This window comes from Ooceraea biroi, chromosome 5 (assembly GCF_003672135.1).
Source record: "Ooceraea biroi isolate clonal line C1 chromosome 5, Obir_v5.4, whole genome shotgun sequence".
Lineage (NCBI taxonomy): Eukaryota > Metazoa > Arthropoda > Insecta > Hymenoptera > Formicidae > Ooceraea > Ooceraea biroi.
This window is the reverse complement of record NC_039510.1, coordinates 3,608,934-3,625,060: the sequence shown is the minus strand read 5'-3', so window position 1 is coordinate 3,625,060 and position 16,127 is coordinate 3,608,934. Positions and strand designations below refer to the sequence as shown.

At 49.7% G+C, this 16,127-nt stretch overlaps 1 protein-coding gene across 4 annotated transcripts in view; it reads right to left on the bottom strand.

The window, feature by feature from the left end:
- LOC105287640 (dachshund homolog 2) overlaps positions 1-16,127 on the bottom strand; it is a 216,263-nt gene that overhangs the window by 106,371 nt on the left and 93,765 nt on the right. For all 4 annotated transcript variants that reach the window (XM_011353298.3, XM_020034367.2, XM_020034369.2 and 1 more), the window contains one exon: positions 2,392-2,468. In XM_011353298.3, coding sequence (XP_011351600.1) covers positions 2,392-2,468 — 77 coding nt within the window. The remainder of the gene's footprint in view (positions 1-2,391; positions 2,469-16,127) is intronic.

Genomic DNA, 16,127 nt, shown 5'->3' with positions numbered 1-16,127 from the left:
TCTCACGAGTACACGCACGAGTACCGGACAAATACGTATGTATACGGTGGAGAATGGGGCTTCGGCCGTTCACACGCGTACGTCCCCGGAACTCTCCTCCTCGCGTAGCTTGTTGCCCGTTGAGAGAGAAGGGTCGTGGTTTTCTCTCGGCACGATCTAATGAATCGTACATCTTTTACGTTAAATTGGCTGCTACGTACAGCTCCCGCAAAGAAGCTGGCACTGTCCGTGCATCGGAACGAAGTGGAAATAATGTTTAATAAAGGCGACATGATCTCGCGTGGGCGTACGACTGTGCGCGTACCGAGACACACGCAAATGCGAGTGATCGATTTGACGGATCGGATCATTGATCGATAGGCGGGAAAATACGAAAGACGATGGAAGAGTGTCGCCGGCGGGGGTGGGTCCACCGCGGAAGATAAAGGGTTCCATCAGACGGATTATAATATTATGGGGAATCAGAAAAAGAGGCTGGGCCGTGCCAGAAATGTAACCCGATATCGGACTTAATCTCCGGGATCCTAAACGCCCGGGACGCTCGTCGTTCATCCGCCCCACGAGCACGATCACACACGCACACACGCGTGCACGCGCGCGGGCGGGAAAGAACGAAAAGGTAGAAACACAGAAAACAACGAGCACGAACGGGCACTCTCGGACCGCCGCGCCGTGTCGCGGTTAAAATCTTTCTGCCCCGCTTGACTTGGAGTCCGCATCGATCGGCCGTTCCCCCGGGGGAACTCCGACGATTAAGAATCTCGCGTTACAAACTTAATCCGGGTGACAGGCGCCGTGACGAGGCAGGTACGAATACGAGAAACGCTACGGGAAATTGTATTTGGGGAACGTCAACGCCACAACTCACCGGCATTTTACGCTCCATAATAACGAAACGAATTTCCGATGATTCAACTAGAGATTTGTACGTGACCGAAAGATATCAATTGCAAATCGTTAGAGCATCAGACTCGCTAAAAGCATCACTGGACGAGTCGTGTGACGATTCATGCGATTCCTTACGCAGTGAAGAGGATATTGACTATTGTATTGGGTTGGCCAAAAAGTAATTGCGTTTTTTTTTATATAAATATAAGGCGAATTTTTCATGGGAAACAAAAACTTTATTAAACAATATATTGTCCATTTTGTTTGATTATCTTTTGCCATTTTTCAGGCAACTTCATGATTCCGCGCTCAAAAAAATTCTTATCTTTTTCAGCAAAAAATAATTCCAACAACGATTTGATATCCTCATCAGCAGTAAAGGTTTTACCATTCAAGGCGTTTTGCAAAGAACGAAACAAATGGTAATCTGATGGTGCCAGGTCTGGCGAATATGGTGGATGTGGTAACATCATGGTAACACATCCCATCCAAGCTGCAACAATTTTTCACGAGTGACCAAACTTGTACGTGGTCTAGCGTTATCATGGTGAAACACAACACCTTTGCGATTCACCAATTCTCGACGTTTCTGTTTGATGGCATCATTTAATTTATCCAGTTGACGACAGTATACGTCTGAATTAATGGTTTGATTCCTTGCAAGCAGCTCAAAATACACAATACCTTTAAAGTCCCACCAGACTGACAGCATAATCTTTCTTTGGTGAATATCTGCTTTTCAAGTGCTTTCAGCAGGTTCATCACGCTTGCTCCACCATCTTTTTCGTTTGACGTTGTAGACGATCCATTTTTCGTCGCCTGTTATCATACGTTTCAAAAATCGATCATTTTCCTCACGTTTCAAAAGAGAATCGCAGATGTCAATACGCTTAGTGAGATGAATTTCTTTCAGCTCATGTGGTACCCAAATATCGAGCTTACTAATGTATCCAAGTCGTTTTAAATGGTTTTCAACACTCGATTTCGATATGTTAAGATTCTCAGCAATCTCTCGTGTCGTTAAACGCCGATCCGAATCGATCAGTGCCTTTATTTTGTCATCATCAATTTCGATTGGCCTTCCTGAGCGTGGTGCATCTTTCACATAAAAATCTCCAGATCGAAATTTAGTAAACCAATTTTGACACTGCCGCAGTTTTAAAGCATCTTCGCCATATACATCACATAACTTTTTATGAGCTTGCATAGCGTTTTTCCCTTTTCGGAAGTAATAAAACAAAATATGACGAAAATGTTCTTTTTGATTTTCCATTTTGAAATCGACGGCAAACAAACAATTGTTAACGAAACCGTGTACTTTCTTTTTCTAAAACAAGCTTGAACTGTGAGTTGTTAACCTACATAATGAATTTGCGGTTTAGAATGAAGTTAGTTACATTTCAAGACATGTATGTCCATTTATTGGAAAAAAACGCAATTACTTTTTGGCCAACCCAATAGTTAAATCTCTGAACGTACATGCGTTCGCTTATGCAACCTTACCATTGTGCGAGCTGAGGTCCCTGGGTTTGTGGTCCAAAGCCAGTGCTCTCTCGGCGTCGCCCCTTTCCTCGCGGAGCCTGCAACAGAGAAGGAGAGAGAAAAGAAAGATTTCGTATTAATCCGAGGGATTTAAATCGACCGAGCGCGCGGAGGTGGACTCCGTCTCGCAACGTAGGGTATTAATTAAATAATTATTCTAGTCGCTGGGCAAGGGATCCGCGTAGGAAGATAAGCACCGGTCTCACACCGCGATGGTTCTCATCGTACCACTGTATATCGCGCGCATTATCGTCCTTAATCGCTTCGTTGGCGGCGACACGTCGCGTTTATTCAATTCCAACAACGTCAATGGAGAAATCTCGCTTCGCGAATAGCGCGAGTCGGCGAAATTTATTCAAAGGCAGAAAATCTCGAGCGAACGGACGAGAACGTCTTTGCGAAACATGCTTTGCAAAGAGTTGAGCGCTTATTTTTTGTTCTTCTTACATTTCACTTCGATTTCCGCGAGCGTTCCGGTTTACGAGATCGTCGCTCGTTAATGCGACGCCAGGGCTTTACGCTCCCGCGCCACGAGAAACTTTTAATCCCTGGCTTTATATTGTTTGGCACTCGTGCCCTCAGGGTCCATCGCGGCTCACCCGGAATCGTTAAGATTTCTGTCTCGATGTTGCGGTTTCGCATTAAGGAGCGAGCGAGGATTGCGGAATCGAGCCGTTCCCGTCGTAAAGCCGCGCTAAACGGGGAACGGGCGAGATAAAAGCTTGTTACAAAATTAGATTTTAGCGTCACTCTCCCGAAACGTCACCGTAAAAAGCGTGATTGATCCCCGCGGCAGACTCCACGCGAATCCTGATCAATAGGACAATTAAGAATTATTAGCACCGTCACGAACGTAATTAACGAGCGTTCGGTTGCTCGCACCCAAATCTCGCGGTGGAGAGAAAACGATCTTCGGGTGACAAAAGTTCCGTGGTACAAGCACTTTGGAGCTGAGGGACACAGGCAGGCGGATTCCTTAATCGCGCGTAAAGAGTTGGAGGGCGAGGACCGACCCTCGACAGTGCCGCAGAAAAAGGGGGGACGCCCGGCCGGTCGATCGGACGGTGCCGCAGCTTTTATCGCGAGGTTTATAGCGGAGGTCATCCACGTAGTCGCGGATTTATTTTGCAAGGAGCGGAGGGAGAGAGACAAAGAGCACCCCCAAGCAAGAGAGAGAAAAAACGGAAAATGGACGTGTCCGCCGGGTGATTAGGTTCTTTTAACGCACCATATCCTCCCCTCCGTCCCTTCTCACGACCCTCTTTGTTTCTAGACTTGCTGCTCTTCCTTTCTTTTTCTCCCGTCTCATACTCGACTCGCCAAATTATTCTCCCGGGTATACTTTTTCCGGCTTCCACGGGGCTGCGGTTCGGTCGGGGCAGAGCGGGGGAGGGACCTCTTTCGCACCTCGAATCGAACCGCGGACCATTAAGTAAGAAGTTAATATCATTAAACATAATATTGGGCGCATCTGGGAGCCACAGAGCACTTACCGGCCCCTCCGTCCACCCCCGGTTTCCCTGCCTGCCGCCACCACCGCCGCAAAACCCTCCCGTCTCGGTCCCACGCTTCGTTTCTGCACCGCGAACTTGGCCCCCCGCTCTCGCCACCCATCGCCGCTCTCGCCCGTCCCTCGGCAACCGCTTCGCTCCTTTTCACCCCCCCGCCGCCTTCCTACCCTTAATTTTTTAATGAGAAAATGCTTTCAAAGAGCCGGAGAGAAATACTGTGTCTACGAGCGATAAGTTACAGCGGCGTTAAGGGAAACGGAGAACGCCTTTATGTGTGCGCTGCACGGGACGCAAAACGTTAAGATTCCCCGACGCGAAAAAGAGATGGGGAAAGAAGATTTTTTTCGCCCTTGTGGGTTCCTCGCGTTGGAATCGCCCTGCAGAAATGACGAAAATCCAATTGCGGCGCGGAACTAATAGAGAACGCCGCGCAGACCGCCACAAAGGTGGAATTTCCTGTTATGCGGCGTGATGACTCCAACGAGAAGACGTCGCCATCGAATCTCACCACTCGAATACCGCGTAACCATTTAATTTCGATGATAATTAAATTTTAATTGGTAAGACGAGTTCATTAAGACAGCCGGCAGTGAACTTGGTCCTTGCCGTGTTCCTTTTTTCAGACAACAAAGTTGTCGATAATCTCCGGAAGCGAAGTGGCAACTGGAGGGTACCGAAAGCTGGAGGAAGCGAAAAAGGGGGAGAAAGTTGGGGCTGGAGATGCGAGCGTAGAGTTGATTCGTCTCGGCATCGCGGCCTTGCAGCAACCCGCAACGAAGCGGGGTTATTAAATTTGTAATTAGTCGAATATTACGTTCGACGTCGCGGCGCGCTCCACGCGTTTCCGCGTGTGCTCGCGTGCACGAATGCGTTAATACGGGTTTCATTATGCGCGCGTAATACGGTTCCTACACTCGCGGATCTCGACGATACGCGAATAATTAGTGATCGTGGCCCTGCCTATAGTCGAGCTCGGGGTCGTCTCGTGCGTTCGGGAGAACCGTTTTCTCGACGTCTCGACGAGGAATAACGAGGCAGCGTATCTACCAGTCGAAATTACAGCCTCGTTAACCGCGACGGGGAGAACGACCCCCTCTACGAAACGTTCATACAAAATTCGGCTGTCCGTTCGTCGCGATTAATTAATTCGTCGATAAATAATCGCGCGGCCGGCCGGGCTCTCGCGAATTGTGCTCGCCAAACTCGCCCACGCTTTGCGCGCCGCGAAACTAATAAGCCGCGCCGGAAACGCGCGCCCTTCTGTATCTTTAGCTTTAATTTTGACTCGGTAATGATGAACTCCGCAGGGATTCCCTGGCCGACGTTCAGAAACGACCGCCTCGAACAGCGGGAGTTCATTAAGAGGCGGCGAGGTTACGAAGGCCAAGAGAGAGAAAGAGAAAGAGGAAGAGAGATAGCGAGAGCGGGAGGCCACGATTCTAGATCATTTTGCAAAATTGGACGGCACTCGCGATCCTCACGACGGAAATTGCTCGCCTTTTCTCTCGCGGGTCTAGCACATGGAATCGCGTTACGTCCGATAATGCGCGCGTTCCCCATGCCCGCCCCATGTACCCCCTTCGATTCTCTCCGCCCCGGTCATATTTTTCCGGTCGGCGCATTCCGGGGAGACGTATGTTTTTTCGGTCGCTTTGACGTTTTCGATCAAAACGTGGGACGCGCGATAAACAATGGGGAGGGATTTCCGCGTCCACCAAACGCATCGTGCGCATAACGCATCCGATAATGACGATAGCAATTGTAATTTCGGCACGACAAAGGGTCTCTGTAAAATGGCGAAGGTATGTCCCCGCGCTCTTCGATCCGGCGCGGCCGTCCAACAGCTTTTTTAATAAACGATGCACGTGCCATCGGCGTTCCAGCATTCACATACGCCAATGAATTTTTATCGCAACGCGTCGTCGCATGTCGCGGCGTGTAAACATTTTCTCTCTCTCTCTCTTTCTCTCCCTCTCTTTTTTTTTGTTTTTTACCTAAATCGCGAATCCCCAATTATTCGCGCGTTTATCCCGTTATCGAGTAACGTGAAGCTCGAACATCGTAACGCCGATCGACACACTGTTGCATTCATAACTATTTATATCGAGCGACGAGACGAAAATATCTCAGGACCAAAATAGGACAAAAATTTTCACCGCTGTTAAACAAATCCAGTCTACTTCGTTGCGTACGACTAATTTGTTTGATCAAATTTGATCTCATTAGAGTACCATCAATGGAATTAATTTCACGGGGGAGAAGACGGAATCTTTTCTACATGTACCGTCTATGTATCCCATAGCATCTCGAGAATCGTCTTCTCGTAGACATTTCCACCAAGTCGAAATAATAAACGACTTGAATCTGCGAGAAGGGTCGTAACATGATCCAGAGTACGCGCGTCTACGAGTCCAGGAGTGAAAATTCCACCCTTAGGACCGTGATATTCGAGGCGAAAGGGGTTCCACGGCTCTCGTAACGAGTGTCCTCGTTGCAGGCGCAACGCGATCTAGAAAGGATATTCCCTGTTGCGACAGTCGGGCTCTTCCGGAGCGTCGCATCATCCGGATCGTACGCATTACAACTGATATCAATGTCAAAACCCGGATTCAAATTATGTCCATTTCAATTCGGCTTTAATCTTTCTGTCTTACGAGAGATACAATTTCACACGTACAGACACACGTTCGCGATGCATGTCAATTTGGCGAAGGCGCGATCTAGCACGAGGAAACGCGATGGCAGACAGAGAGAAAAACGGTCGACTTAATTCGAGTGCGTGGCGAGACCATAAATTACTCCGGGTGTCCGGGAGATTCCTCGTCGACGTGATACAAGCGTCGAAACTCCGGTTCCTCCGCACCGAAGGGCGAGTCGCAGGGAGACGGATTCGAATTACAAACGATGCCGGCAAAAAGGGCCGGGCGTCGCATTCCCTGTGTTCTCCGGCGGATCCTTACAGATATTATTCGGCATATCGCGGAAGACGGGCAACATTTATCAAACTGCGTGCAACCTGTGGAAAGAGCGCCACCCTCTCTCCCTCCCGGATTCAATCAGCGAATGCCTGGCATTCCGCGAACGTCAATAGGGCAAGAGTGAAATAAGACGTCTGACCCTCCGACATTAATTTCTGATTTTCTTCGAGTCTATTCCCTTGATCCCGAGACGAGAGAAATTCTCTTCTGTAGATCCTCTGTGCGTTCCAGTCAAGTATTCGTATGCAGTACGCAGCATGCTGGCCGCGTACAATGTGTTATCGACTAAACACCGAATGCATCTCTAATAAACACTTTCGGAATTTGTCTATCGGAAAATAATCGCCGGTATTCGGCAACAAGAGCAGCGCCATCGCAGAATCCATAAACATCGCGTATCGGCATTTTCGAGCCCGCGCGCAGTATCAAGTAAACCGACGCGACGTGGCGTGTTATGCCTGAAAGAATGCACGGGGAAAACTTGCAGATCGTAAATCTTTATCGCGTCGAGTTACAGAAATTACACGCGGGACAGTCGGCAGGTTTCCTCTTTCTTTTTTCTCCTCCATCGCTCACTCGGGCACCGCTCCGTACTCTCGAAATTTCTCCTCGCACATTCGGACCCTCGTCGCTTTGAGTGATAGACCCGCGCGGCGGTCACGACGCAATCGTACGCAGACTACCGTGACTAACTTAATATCAATGCGTACTCGCCCTCGCGCCTCTCGTAACGAGTCATGATAAATGATACGAGGCCCGCCGACGATTGAGATTAATTTGTCGGCGCGCGTCTTGCGATTGACTCTGACGCATGCAGAATCCGAGACGGCTACCAATGGCAGAAATCACGGCGCTCTCTCGATCTCGCCGGGATCCGTTCCCGCTTCCGTTATGAAATGACCCTCATTCCGATAATAACGGGCAAATCATCAGAATCGCATCGGTGTCATTCACTCGCGGTGCACAAAGCGCTGGGAATCTGAACGTCGCGGGGGTCGAAATTATTTCGAGAAATCGATAAGCGCGGCGTTTCTCTCCGAGGAAGGACGAGAGGCGGAAGATCGGCGGTGGAGAACGCGACGGTCCCCCTTTCCATTCGTTTCGACGAACCGGGCTAATTATGTATCCCCTGCGGGACCCCCGCGGACAGGAAATGAGACTCCCCGAGTTCTCCTATCCGTTCCGTGTATATATGCGTGGAAGACGTCCACATTGACGAGACGCGGCTCAAGTCCGGATACGTGCGCACCCCCGTGCATGCGCGCGCGATTCTCAGCCCGAAGTGGAAACGCAGTTGGATTAAGCCCGGCCGAGGGGGATCAGATACGACGGTGGCGATAACCTTCGACTTTATCCTCGCGCGGGACAGCGGTTTAATTAGACGGCGCCTGAGATTCGCCTAGAAATGTTGATTGAGCTAAATTGTTTCCTCAGGGGCACATGCACGCCGTCTTCGTCGTCGTCCTCGTTCACATTTTCCCCCGCCCGGCCGAGGGATACCCTGTGTGTTCCGTGGGGGTGCTAAGGAGACAATGCTGATTAAGCGACGAGATAACCGGCTGTTTAGTCAAACGACTGCTTGGATCGCTCTCGACGACCCGATTGTTCCGTTTCGGATTCCGACCGCTGCGCCGTCCTGTTAATTCACCCCGCAGAGACTTTACGCGACGGTCACGCGATAATAGTTCTCCGCGACGATATTAGATTCGTTTCGCTGTAGATCCGAAAAGAAAATGAAAGGAGAACGGTAAAATGTAAGCGCCATTCGTGTTAGCTGCAACGTCGCGATGACACGTTGACGATACGAGACGGAAGCGTTAATACGAAAGATCGTTACTTTTGGGAGGCGAGTGCTTTCGAGTGACGCGGAAAGCCGCAGTGGAATGATTTTTCTGTCATCGAGCTGGCTAAAGTCGGGAGAGTACTCGTTGCCGTTAGCTGTCAAGACGGCAGTTAGAATTGAAATAGAACAGTGGCGTGCGATATGGAGAGAGAAGGAGAGAGAGTGCGAGAATCCGAAACGATGCTATTTCTTTCGTCGGTTGAGCCGAGATAGCCATTCGAATGCCATTCTTACGTAAGGCTACTCGTTAATATTTAACGTACTGTACGAACGACTGGACAGAGCGATAGCGTCAGCAGGGAGCGTATTAGGTTCCAGTAATAAAGTGTAATGCGTAAGACAAGCTCCGAGTAGAGAAGCTCGTTAACAGATAGCACTTTGAGTGCACCGGCACTATGCGTCATACATCAGAAATGACGTTCGGGGGTACGCGAAGTAGGGGTGCCTAGAAAGGGTCTGAATTATGAAACGGACCCGCCCGATTCTCGAGGAATGTACGCCGCTGCTGCAATCGTGTGCGAGCGAGCGAGTGTACGTGCGCGCCGCGTATACGTACGCGCGCGGCTTAAGCAACGCGTAACACGGCCAATTTGTATTTTAACGAACCGCTTTTTATACTCGCCGCTTTTACGGTCCCTCGTAAAACACTAGCCGCGGAAATAAAAGAACGCCGATACGCGAAACTACGATCATTACCCGATTCGTCCGTTTCTTGCCGTATTATTTAAGGCACACATCGGGAGAAAGCGCGCCGCCGCAATTTCCCCGCGCTCCCCGACCCGTCGCCTACGTGAAACGAGCACGGTCTTCGCGACCATCTTCGTCCCGTTTCCCTCTCCTCTCCTCTCTCACCCTGCCCGGAGTCGTTTCACGGATGTAAGGGTGGCTTTCACGCCGGCCGCCTGATCCACCCCGTGTTCCATCATCGCCCGCGCAAAAGCCTCGAGAGCATTTTTCAATTCTCCGCGAAACTTTACGATAGGCATCTTCCCCATGAGAAGAGAACGGGAGCGCACCCCGATCCGCGAGAAACATTTGTACATAAATCTGAAAATTATGACTTTCGCGCGCGCGCTTTCCTCGCACCCTGTGCCTCACCACCCCATCGAGAAGCAGCATCGGGGTGGATGGGGGTAGGCATATGCCTGCCAACGCGTAACGGAGAGATAACCGCGGGCCAACCCCTCGGGTGAACGCGACTGCGGACACACGCACGCTCGCATGCACGCGCACGTGCGTGTACGAGACTGCAATCTTCAACGCGTGTGCGTCGCGACGAGGTCTCGTCCTGCCCCGACGTCGCCCATAAAGACCGATATAAATTGGAATCAGTGGAAAATAAAAATCACTTTCCAGCAATGCGCCGGGCATCGCGGATCATTCGATTAAGGACTATCGATGGTCGTTACGGGACTTCTCTTCTATCCGCGGAGAAGAGAGATACACAAAAGTCAACTAAGACGAGAGGGGGGCAGAGAGAAAGGAAGATAGAGCGTGATGGGGCTTATCGCGGTTTCGGATGGAGTCAATCTGCGGGGTTTCACGCCGCGCCGAATCGCCGGGGCGTTTTTACCCCAATTCCAGTCCCTCGTGGACTTTTACGTGCCCTAACCCGCCGCCCGTTTCGTGCCTCTTTCACGCCGAAGTAGCGGGAGGATTCCGCTTCTCTACGAGAAAAAAATCTTCCGATGCTCCTTCGAAAAACACACGTCGTACGTCCGCAAGCCCGTGTATCCTCTCGCGAGCTTTTCATTCGCGATTTATGAAGATGAAACCGCCACGGATTTCAATCCTCGTGTGAAGCGGCTGCGTTTCAATATACAGAAAATTAAACAAGAAAATCAAACATCTAACGGATGTTGAAGTTCCAATCGTGCGGAATTAAAATCGAAATCGTCGAAATTGTTCACGTACTGTTATCGATTAGACGGCGCGCGTATCGGAACCATGTGCACGCACATAAATAATTCCATTCCGATTTACCCCTTTTCGTATCGTCTCCCCGAGGCCGGGTGGAGACCGGGAGCGAGATACAGACATGTGCAGGCGGGAAGACTGTCATGGTGCGTGGTTCTGTTCGAGGGGGTGGTTCGCAGACGATAAGTCTCCGTCGTTCGATCGTACCCCGGCGTTTTCTGAACGCCTCGATGCTCAGCCGGCAGGCAAAACGCAAATAAACTCACGGATACCGGCCCCTCGCTGTAACCTCCGACGCCGCCAGCCAACCCCCGGTACCCTTGCTATCCCGCCTCTCCTACCCCCTGACATATCCGACAGAGTATATTCAAGAAAAATACGCCATGTGAGAAAAAATGGAAAGTCATTGCGCGAGGGATGATACGCGGACAAGATTCGTCGTTTTCATGGCACAGGTCGCATATGGATCGGAAAAGTGTTGCCATGAGAGCGTTTCCATTTTCATCAAATACCGAAAATGTTTTTCATCAATCGTACAATGGCACAAATATAACAAATTCGCAATGTAACATCTATTTCTGTTGAGAATTTTTTTGTATAATTGTTATCTTATTTTGATTTTAATTTAAAAGATTAGCGTCGGATAACGCGTGAAAGGGCTGATCGATGGATAATGCGATATAACTTGAGCAATCTCTCCATCTCTTTCTCTGTCGGAAGTCGTATATACATGTACGACGGTGACATACGTGCAGACGAGAGAGACGCGTGTGCGAAAATATACGCGTAAAAGGGCCCTTATCGGGTTTGCGCAAGAATAGGATTCGACGACGCTTCCGAAAGCCATAACCGAAACGGTAACCGCCACCCTCTGACTGATCGAACTTATTCTTTTCGTGCGGCCCCCCCTGTAGACGCGCGTTCGAGTTCCAGCGATAATATTTGGCTGAAAGGGCGACGGGGGCCCCGAGATGGCGGCCGCGTCATTTTTCTGGAAAATTGAATAGACAAAATCGAATATTTGCCTACTCAGCCGACGATTCTCTCCCTATGTCGATTCGATGGAATCGTTTCGACAGACACCGGGAAGATAACGGAGAGATCGAAATCGCCACGGGAACGTACGCTGACTAACGCGCGGTCCCGCTCGCGTTCAAAAGGCAACTCTTTTTCAGTCTCGTAGTGTCTGCGCGCGATAAAAATAAAAGAAAACGCGCGCTTAATCACCGTTTATTAGCAACGAACAAGATGACACTCGCGCGCCCCTTCACCTCGCACCTTGGCGCTTCCTCATCACCTCTACGCTTAATTTCTAACCCTTCCGCGCGCCAGCCGAGGGCGAAGGGAAAGCGGGCGCGTCGGGAGTATATTAAGCGACACTCGGAATTACAAATAACAAATTGCAATTTGATTCCCCGTGCGCCCGTACTCGTACGGCGTGGGGTGTTTCCGCAGGGCCGAGGGCGCAATTTATCATTAGTCCGCCGACAATTTGGTGACGGCTTTCTCTCTCTCTCTCTTCCTCTCTGCGAGCCTTCATTCTCCGCTCATGAAGAGGGAAGTATGTCGAAGCATTTTCTATGTTATTAGGTGTGCGCAAAAGCTTTAGTCTTTTTTACAGTGTTCTTGCTTCATAATTCTCATAACTACTGATCGATATTTTTAATTTTTTAATCGCCTTTCTATTAATGACAAACTATCTAGTGAGACAAACTATCAATATTCTTCGATTTGTAATCGAGCGAGAAGTAAGGAGCAAGGGGCTCACCTCGTTCGTGTCGTCGTCACGAAAAATACAGCGAATCGGGAATGATTTCTCGCTTGAAATGATCGCGTACTGGGTGATCCCAAATAAACAGAATCGTAGCTAAGCCGGTGGCGGTGAAGGGACCTCGAAGGACGAGCACACGGTGGGTGGGTGGGTGAGAGTACGCGAGGGTGAGAGTGGAGAGCGGACTGAAGCGGTTTATATGGCTAAAGGCGCATCCCCCGAGCCGTATCGATCGTTGACTTTAAAATTCAAAGAGACCGACAATAGCTTCCCTTTCCGACGGGCCTCTGTACTACAATATCATATTCCGTTCCTTTCGTTTCATTGTCTGGTAAAGCCTGCGCTAATAATAAAAGATTGCTACCCTGGAAGCTATGCCCAGAGAGAAGGAAAAGAGAGAGAAAGAGAAAAGATACGACTGGCAGAGAGAGAAAGAGAGTGCAGGGGCTCGGCTTGGAAAAGTCTTCCCAACTTCGGTGCTACATCATCCAGATAGCCGACCCATAATGCTCCGGTGAAAAGTTCGTCGAATTCTGCGCGAATTTAATATTCCGTGCACGACCGCCCCTTTGTACCGCCTTTGTTACACTCGCTGTCATTCCGCCGCGTGCCGTCTGGTTTACCTGATTTAGGTTGCTTTAACTATGATTAACACGGTGATATTTTTCCGAGTTTACGCTCCAGGTACACCAGAAAATCTTTCTTTCTTCTGCAGCAATGTGGCTTTCCCCGCAAGTGACACGTACAATTACGTGACAAGCCTAATTGCGGGAAACGTGGGGGAGTAAACGCGGGATAACGGGTTAAGAAGACGATCCGCCGAGAATGGATGAAATCGAATGGAAGAGAGGGAGGAAACTGTAGACATTCTTCTGGCAAAAAGCAACAATAAAGCCCGTTCAAATTACATAGGTAACGAGGACAGAAAGCGAGATATTTGTACGGGAAGAAAGGGAGACGGTACAGCCGGAGGGGACGTAACAATGGACGATCATATTAAATCATAAATGTAAACGAAGATGGGGCAATGGCGCGAGAGAGACGCGGCTGCCGCAGCCCCGAATAATGAAAATCCTCAATGTCCGATCGAAGCTGGAAACATACATGACCGTGTTTCCATTTCTCCAGTCACTCCGGCAAAAATTATTCCACGAACACGCATCAAATAAAATCTTTCTTCTCGAGAGATTTCAATAAATGTCTTTTTTTTTGTTGAAATAAATACTCTCTTTTGCAAAATCTCGTATGCACGTCTCGTGGTAATCTTGAGTAATGCACGTTAATCAAGCGGGAATCGTTAATCGAGACTCGCCTGTGTAGTCACCTGCGCGAATCCGGCACACATACGCGCGATACCTGAATCGAGATTAAACGTTTCGAGGGATGCAAAATGAAATATTTAGCGATCCACGGGGTCGCAACAAACCCCCTGCGATCGCAGACCCCTTTGTCGGCACGTTATAGACATCGAAACGAGGAGGAATGTGGTGTAACCCCTTTTCACCGTGTGTCGTATACGCTGAATTATTATAACGTCGAACGCAGCAATGGACTTTTATCTTTCGATCAAACCCTCTCTCCCTATATAAGTACCAACTTCCTCTCTCTCTTTCTCTCCCTTTCCCTACATTACTTCCTCAGCACTATTTCAAACATTTCGCAATGTGAACCAATCTGTAAATTCTCTTCTTTTGCTCGAGCTATCTAAGCAAATAAAATCTTCGTTAAATAATCGCTGCAAATGTCTAATTTAACGCCCAACGATTTTCACGAAACGATTTTACGTATCGCACGATGATTACGCATGGGAAACGTCAAAGAGGATGAAGGACGGGCGAAGGGGGGTGAGGAGGAAGAAAAAAAGAGAAAGATGACGAGTCATTCAGCGGAATGGATTAAGTCGTGTGAATATTGACGCGCGGCGTTGGCTAGATCGATCGGCCGTGTGTTTCACGGAAAGACGGGCGGGCGGACGGACGCTGAATGGACCGGATTGAAATGTCGAGCGGCGTGAATGGCGGCTTGAAAGAAATACATTAGCGCAATGTGAAGGGTTACTTGAAAATAAACTGGAATAAGCGAGTGCTGCGCGCGGTTACACTCAAACGCCACCACCGGTTGATGGTGGTTGGCTGGCGCGTTCGCCCTTTCGGCGCGCGGTACTCGATCATTCTTTCAATGCAGAAACGACACGCCACGCTCGGGGGTGAGGCCGACTTTATGGACAGCCCGAGATTTTCCACGAGGCTCGCCCGCGTTTTATTCGCGATGGAGAACGGGAACGATCTCTTCATTGCGAGCGCTAATGCGCGCTTTCTTTTCCCCACGGAAGCGAGGAGAGTGTTATACGTCTTTATCGGACACGTATATCGAGTATGCGTGGATTATTTGCACATACAAATTACGCGTAACGAGAATGCGCGTGTCACTTCTGGACAGAAATGTTTATTATGTAACAACGTGTTATTCCGGGAGAAAAAAAATGCCACTTGATACGCACGCAAATATCGATACGGTCAGTTTGAAGGAATCAAGTTGATGTCACCACGACCAATCACGATGGACAGTCGACGAACAATCGCGACGGTCAAGCAGGTGCATTACCCGGCCGAATGGTTTACGACAATTTTATTGTTGGCCCCCGGTGTTCAGCGGTCGTATTTAACGTTTTATCCTGCCGCTTTCAGCTCTCCCGCGCGCCTCTCCCCCGATACGAGAGGAAGGGTTAGGGATTTTATTTTTCAACTATACACGCGCACGTAAAAGGGCTGCGGCGGAGGAGCCCCTTCGAATCGTTTCATAAAAGTCGTCTGGCACATTCGTTCTCCTAGATTATTGCCCCGTCCGCGAGTCGGCAGTCCGGCACGCAGAATATATTATTTTATTTATTATTTCACTTTAAGGCCACGTCGCGTCTCTCCTCTTCCCGTTCGGCGAAGGATTAAGGCGGACGGGCATAAAGTACGAAAACGCGGCTCGTTTTGCGTCACCTTGGGATCTCCGCGAATGCCCGAAGCACCGGCGAGAGTCGTCCCTCTTGCGGAACCGCTCTTTTCGGTCTCTTCGGAAGAGACCGTTCATGCGCGCGCTTTAATTAAGCCAACGTCCACGTATCGTAAAACGCGGCTGTACAAAGTTTCGATCGCCGTGCGCGTACACGCTCGGCCGTAAACGATCTTTGAACGCGAACGCGCGTGATTATTCGGTATAATTCAAACGGATGGATAATCGCGATAGGGAGACGCGAACCCAGTGAATTCGCTAGAGAAAGCTAGCTGAATCGCCTGCAATTCCGACGAAGCAACCGAGCGAAGGTGACACTCGACTTTCGCGGGTTTCCCCGCTTATACTTTTTTACGACGTTCACGTCGCAGTGACGCGCGCGTTATCGCATTAGACCGGCTCGTGCGAGCTTCATTCAAATTCTTATTCCACAAGGGGTAACGAGAATCGCACGTTCCCTCTTGACTGCGTCGCGTGGACGCCCCGGGGGCAGCCGGGGCGGGAAGGATCAGCTCTTCGTGAGATTAAGGGAGGCCGCGTAACGCGAAATCGCTGTAGCACAGTGCCTTCCGCGAGGGATCAAGGAGTGGAACCAAGTGAGGGTTACGAGGAGCAGAGGGAAAAGGGCGAACGAGCTGCTCGCAGCTGCGACATCGCGAAATTACGAGGTGGCG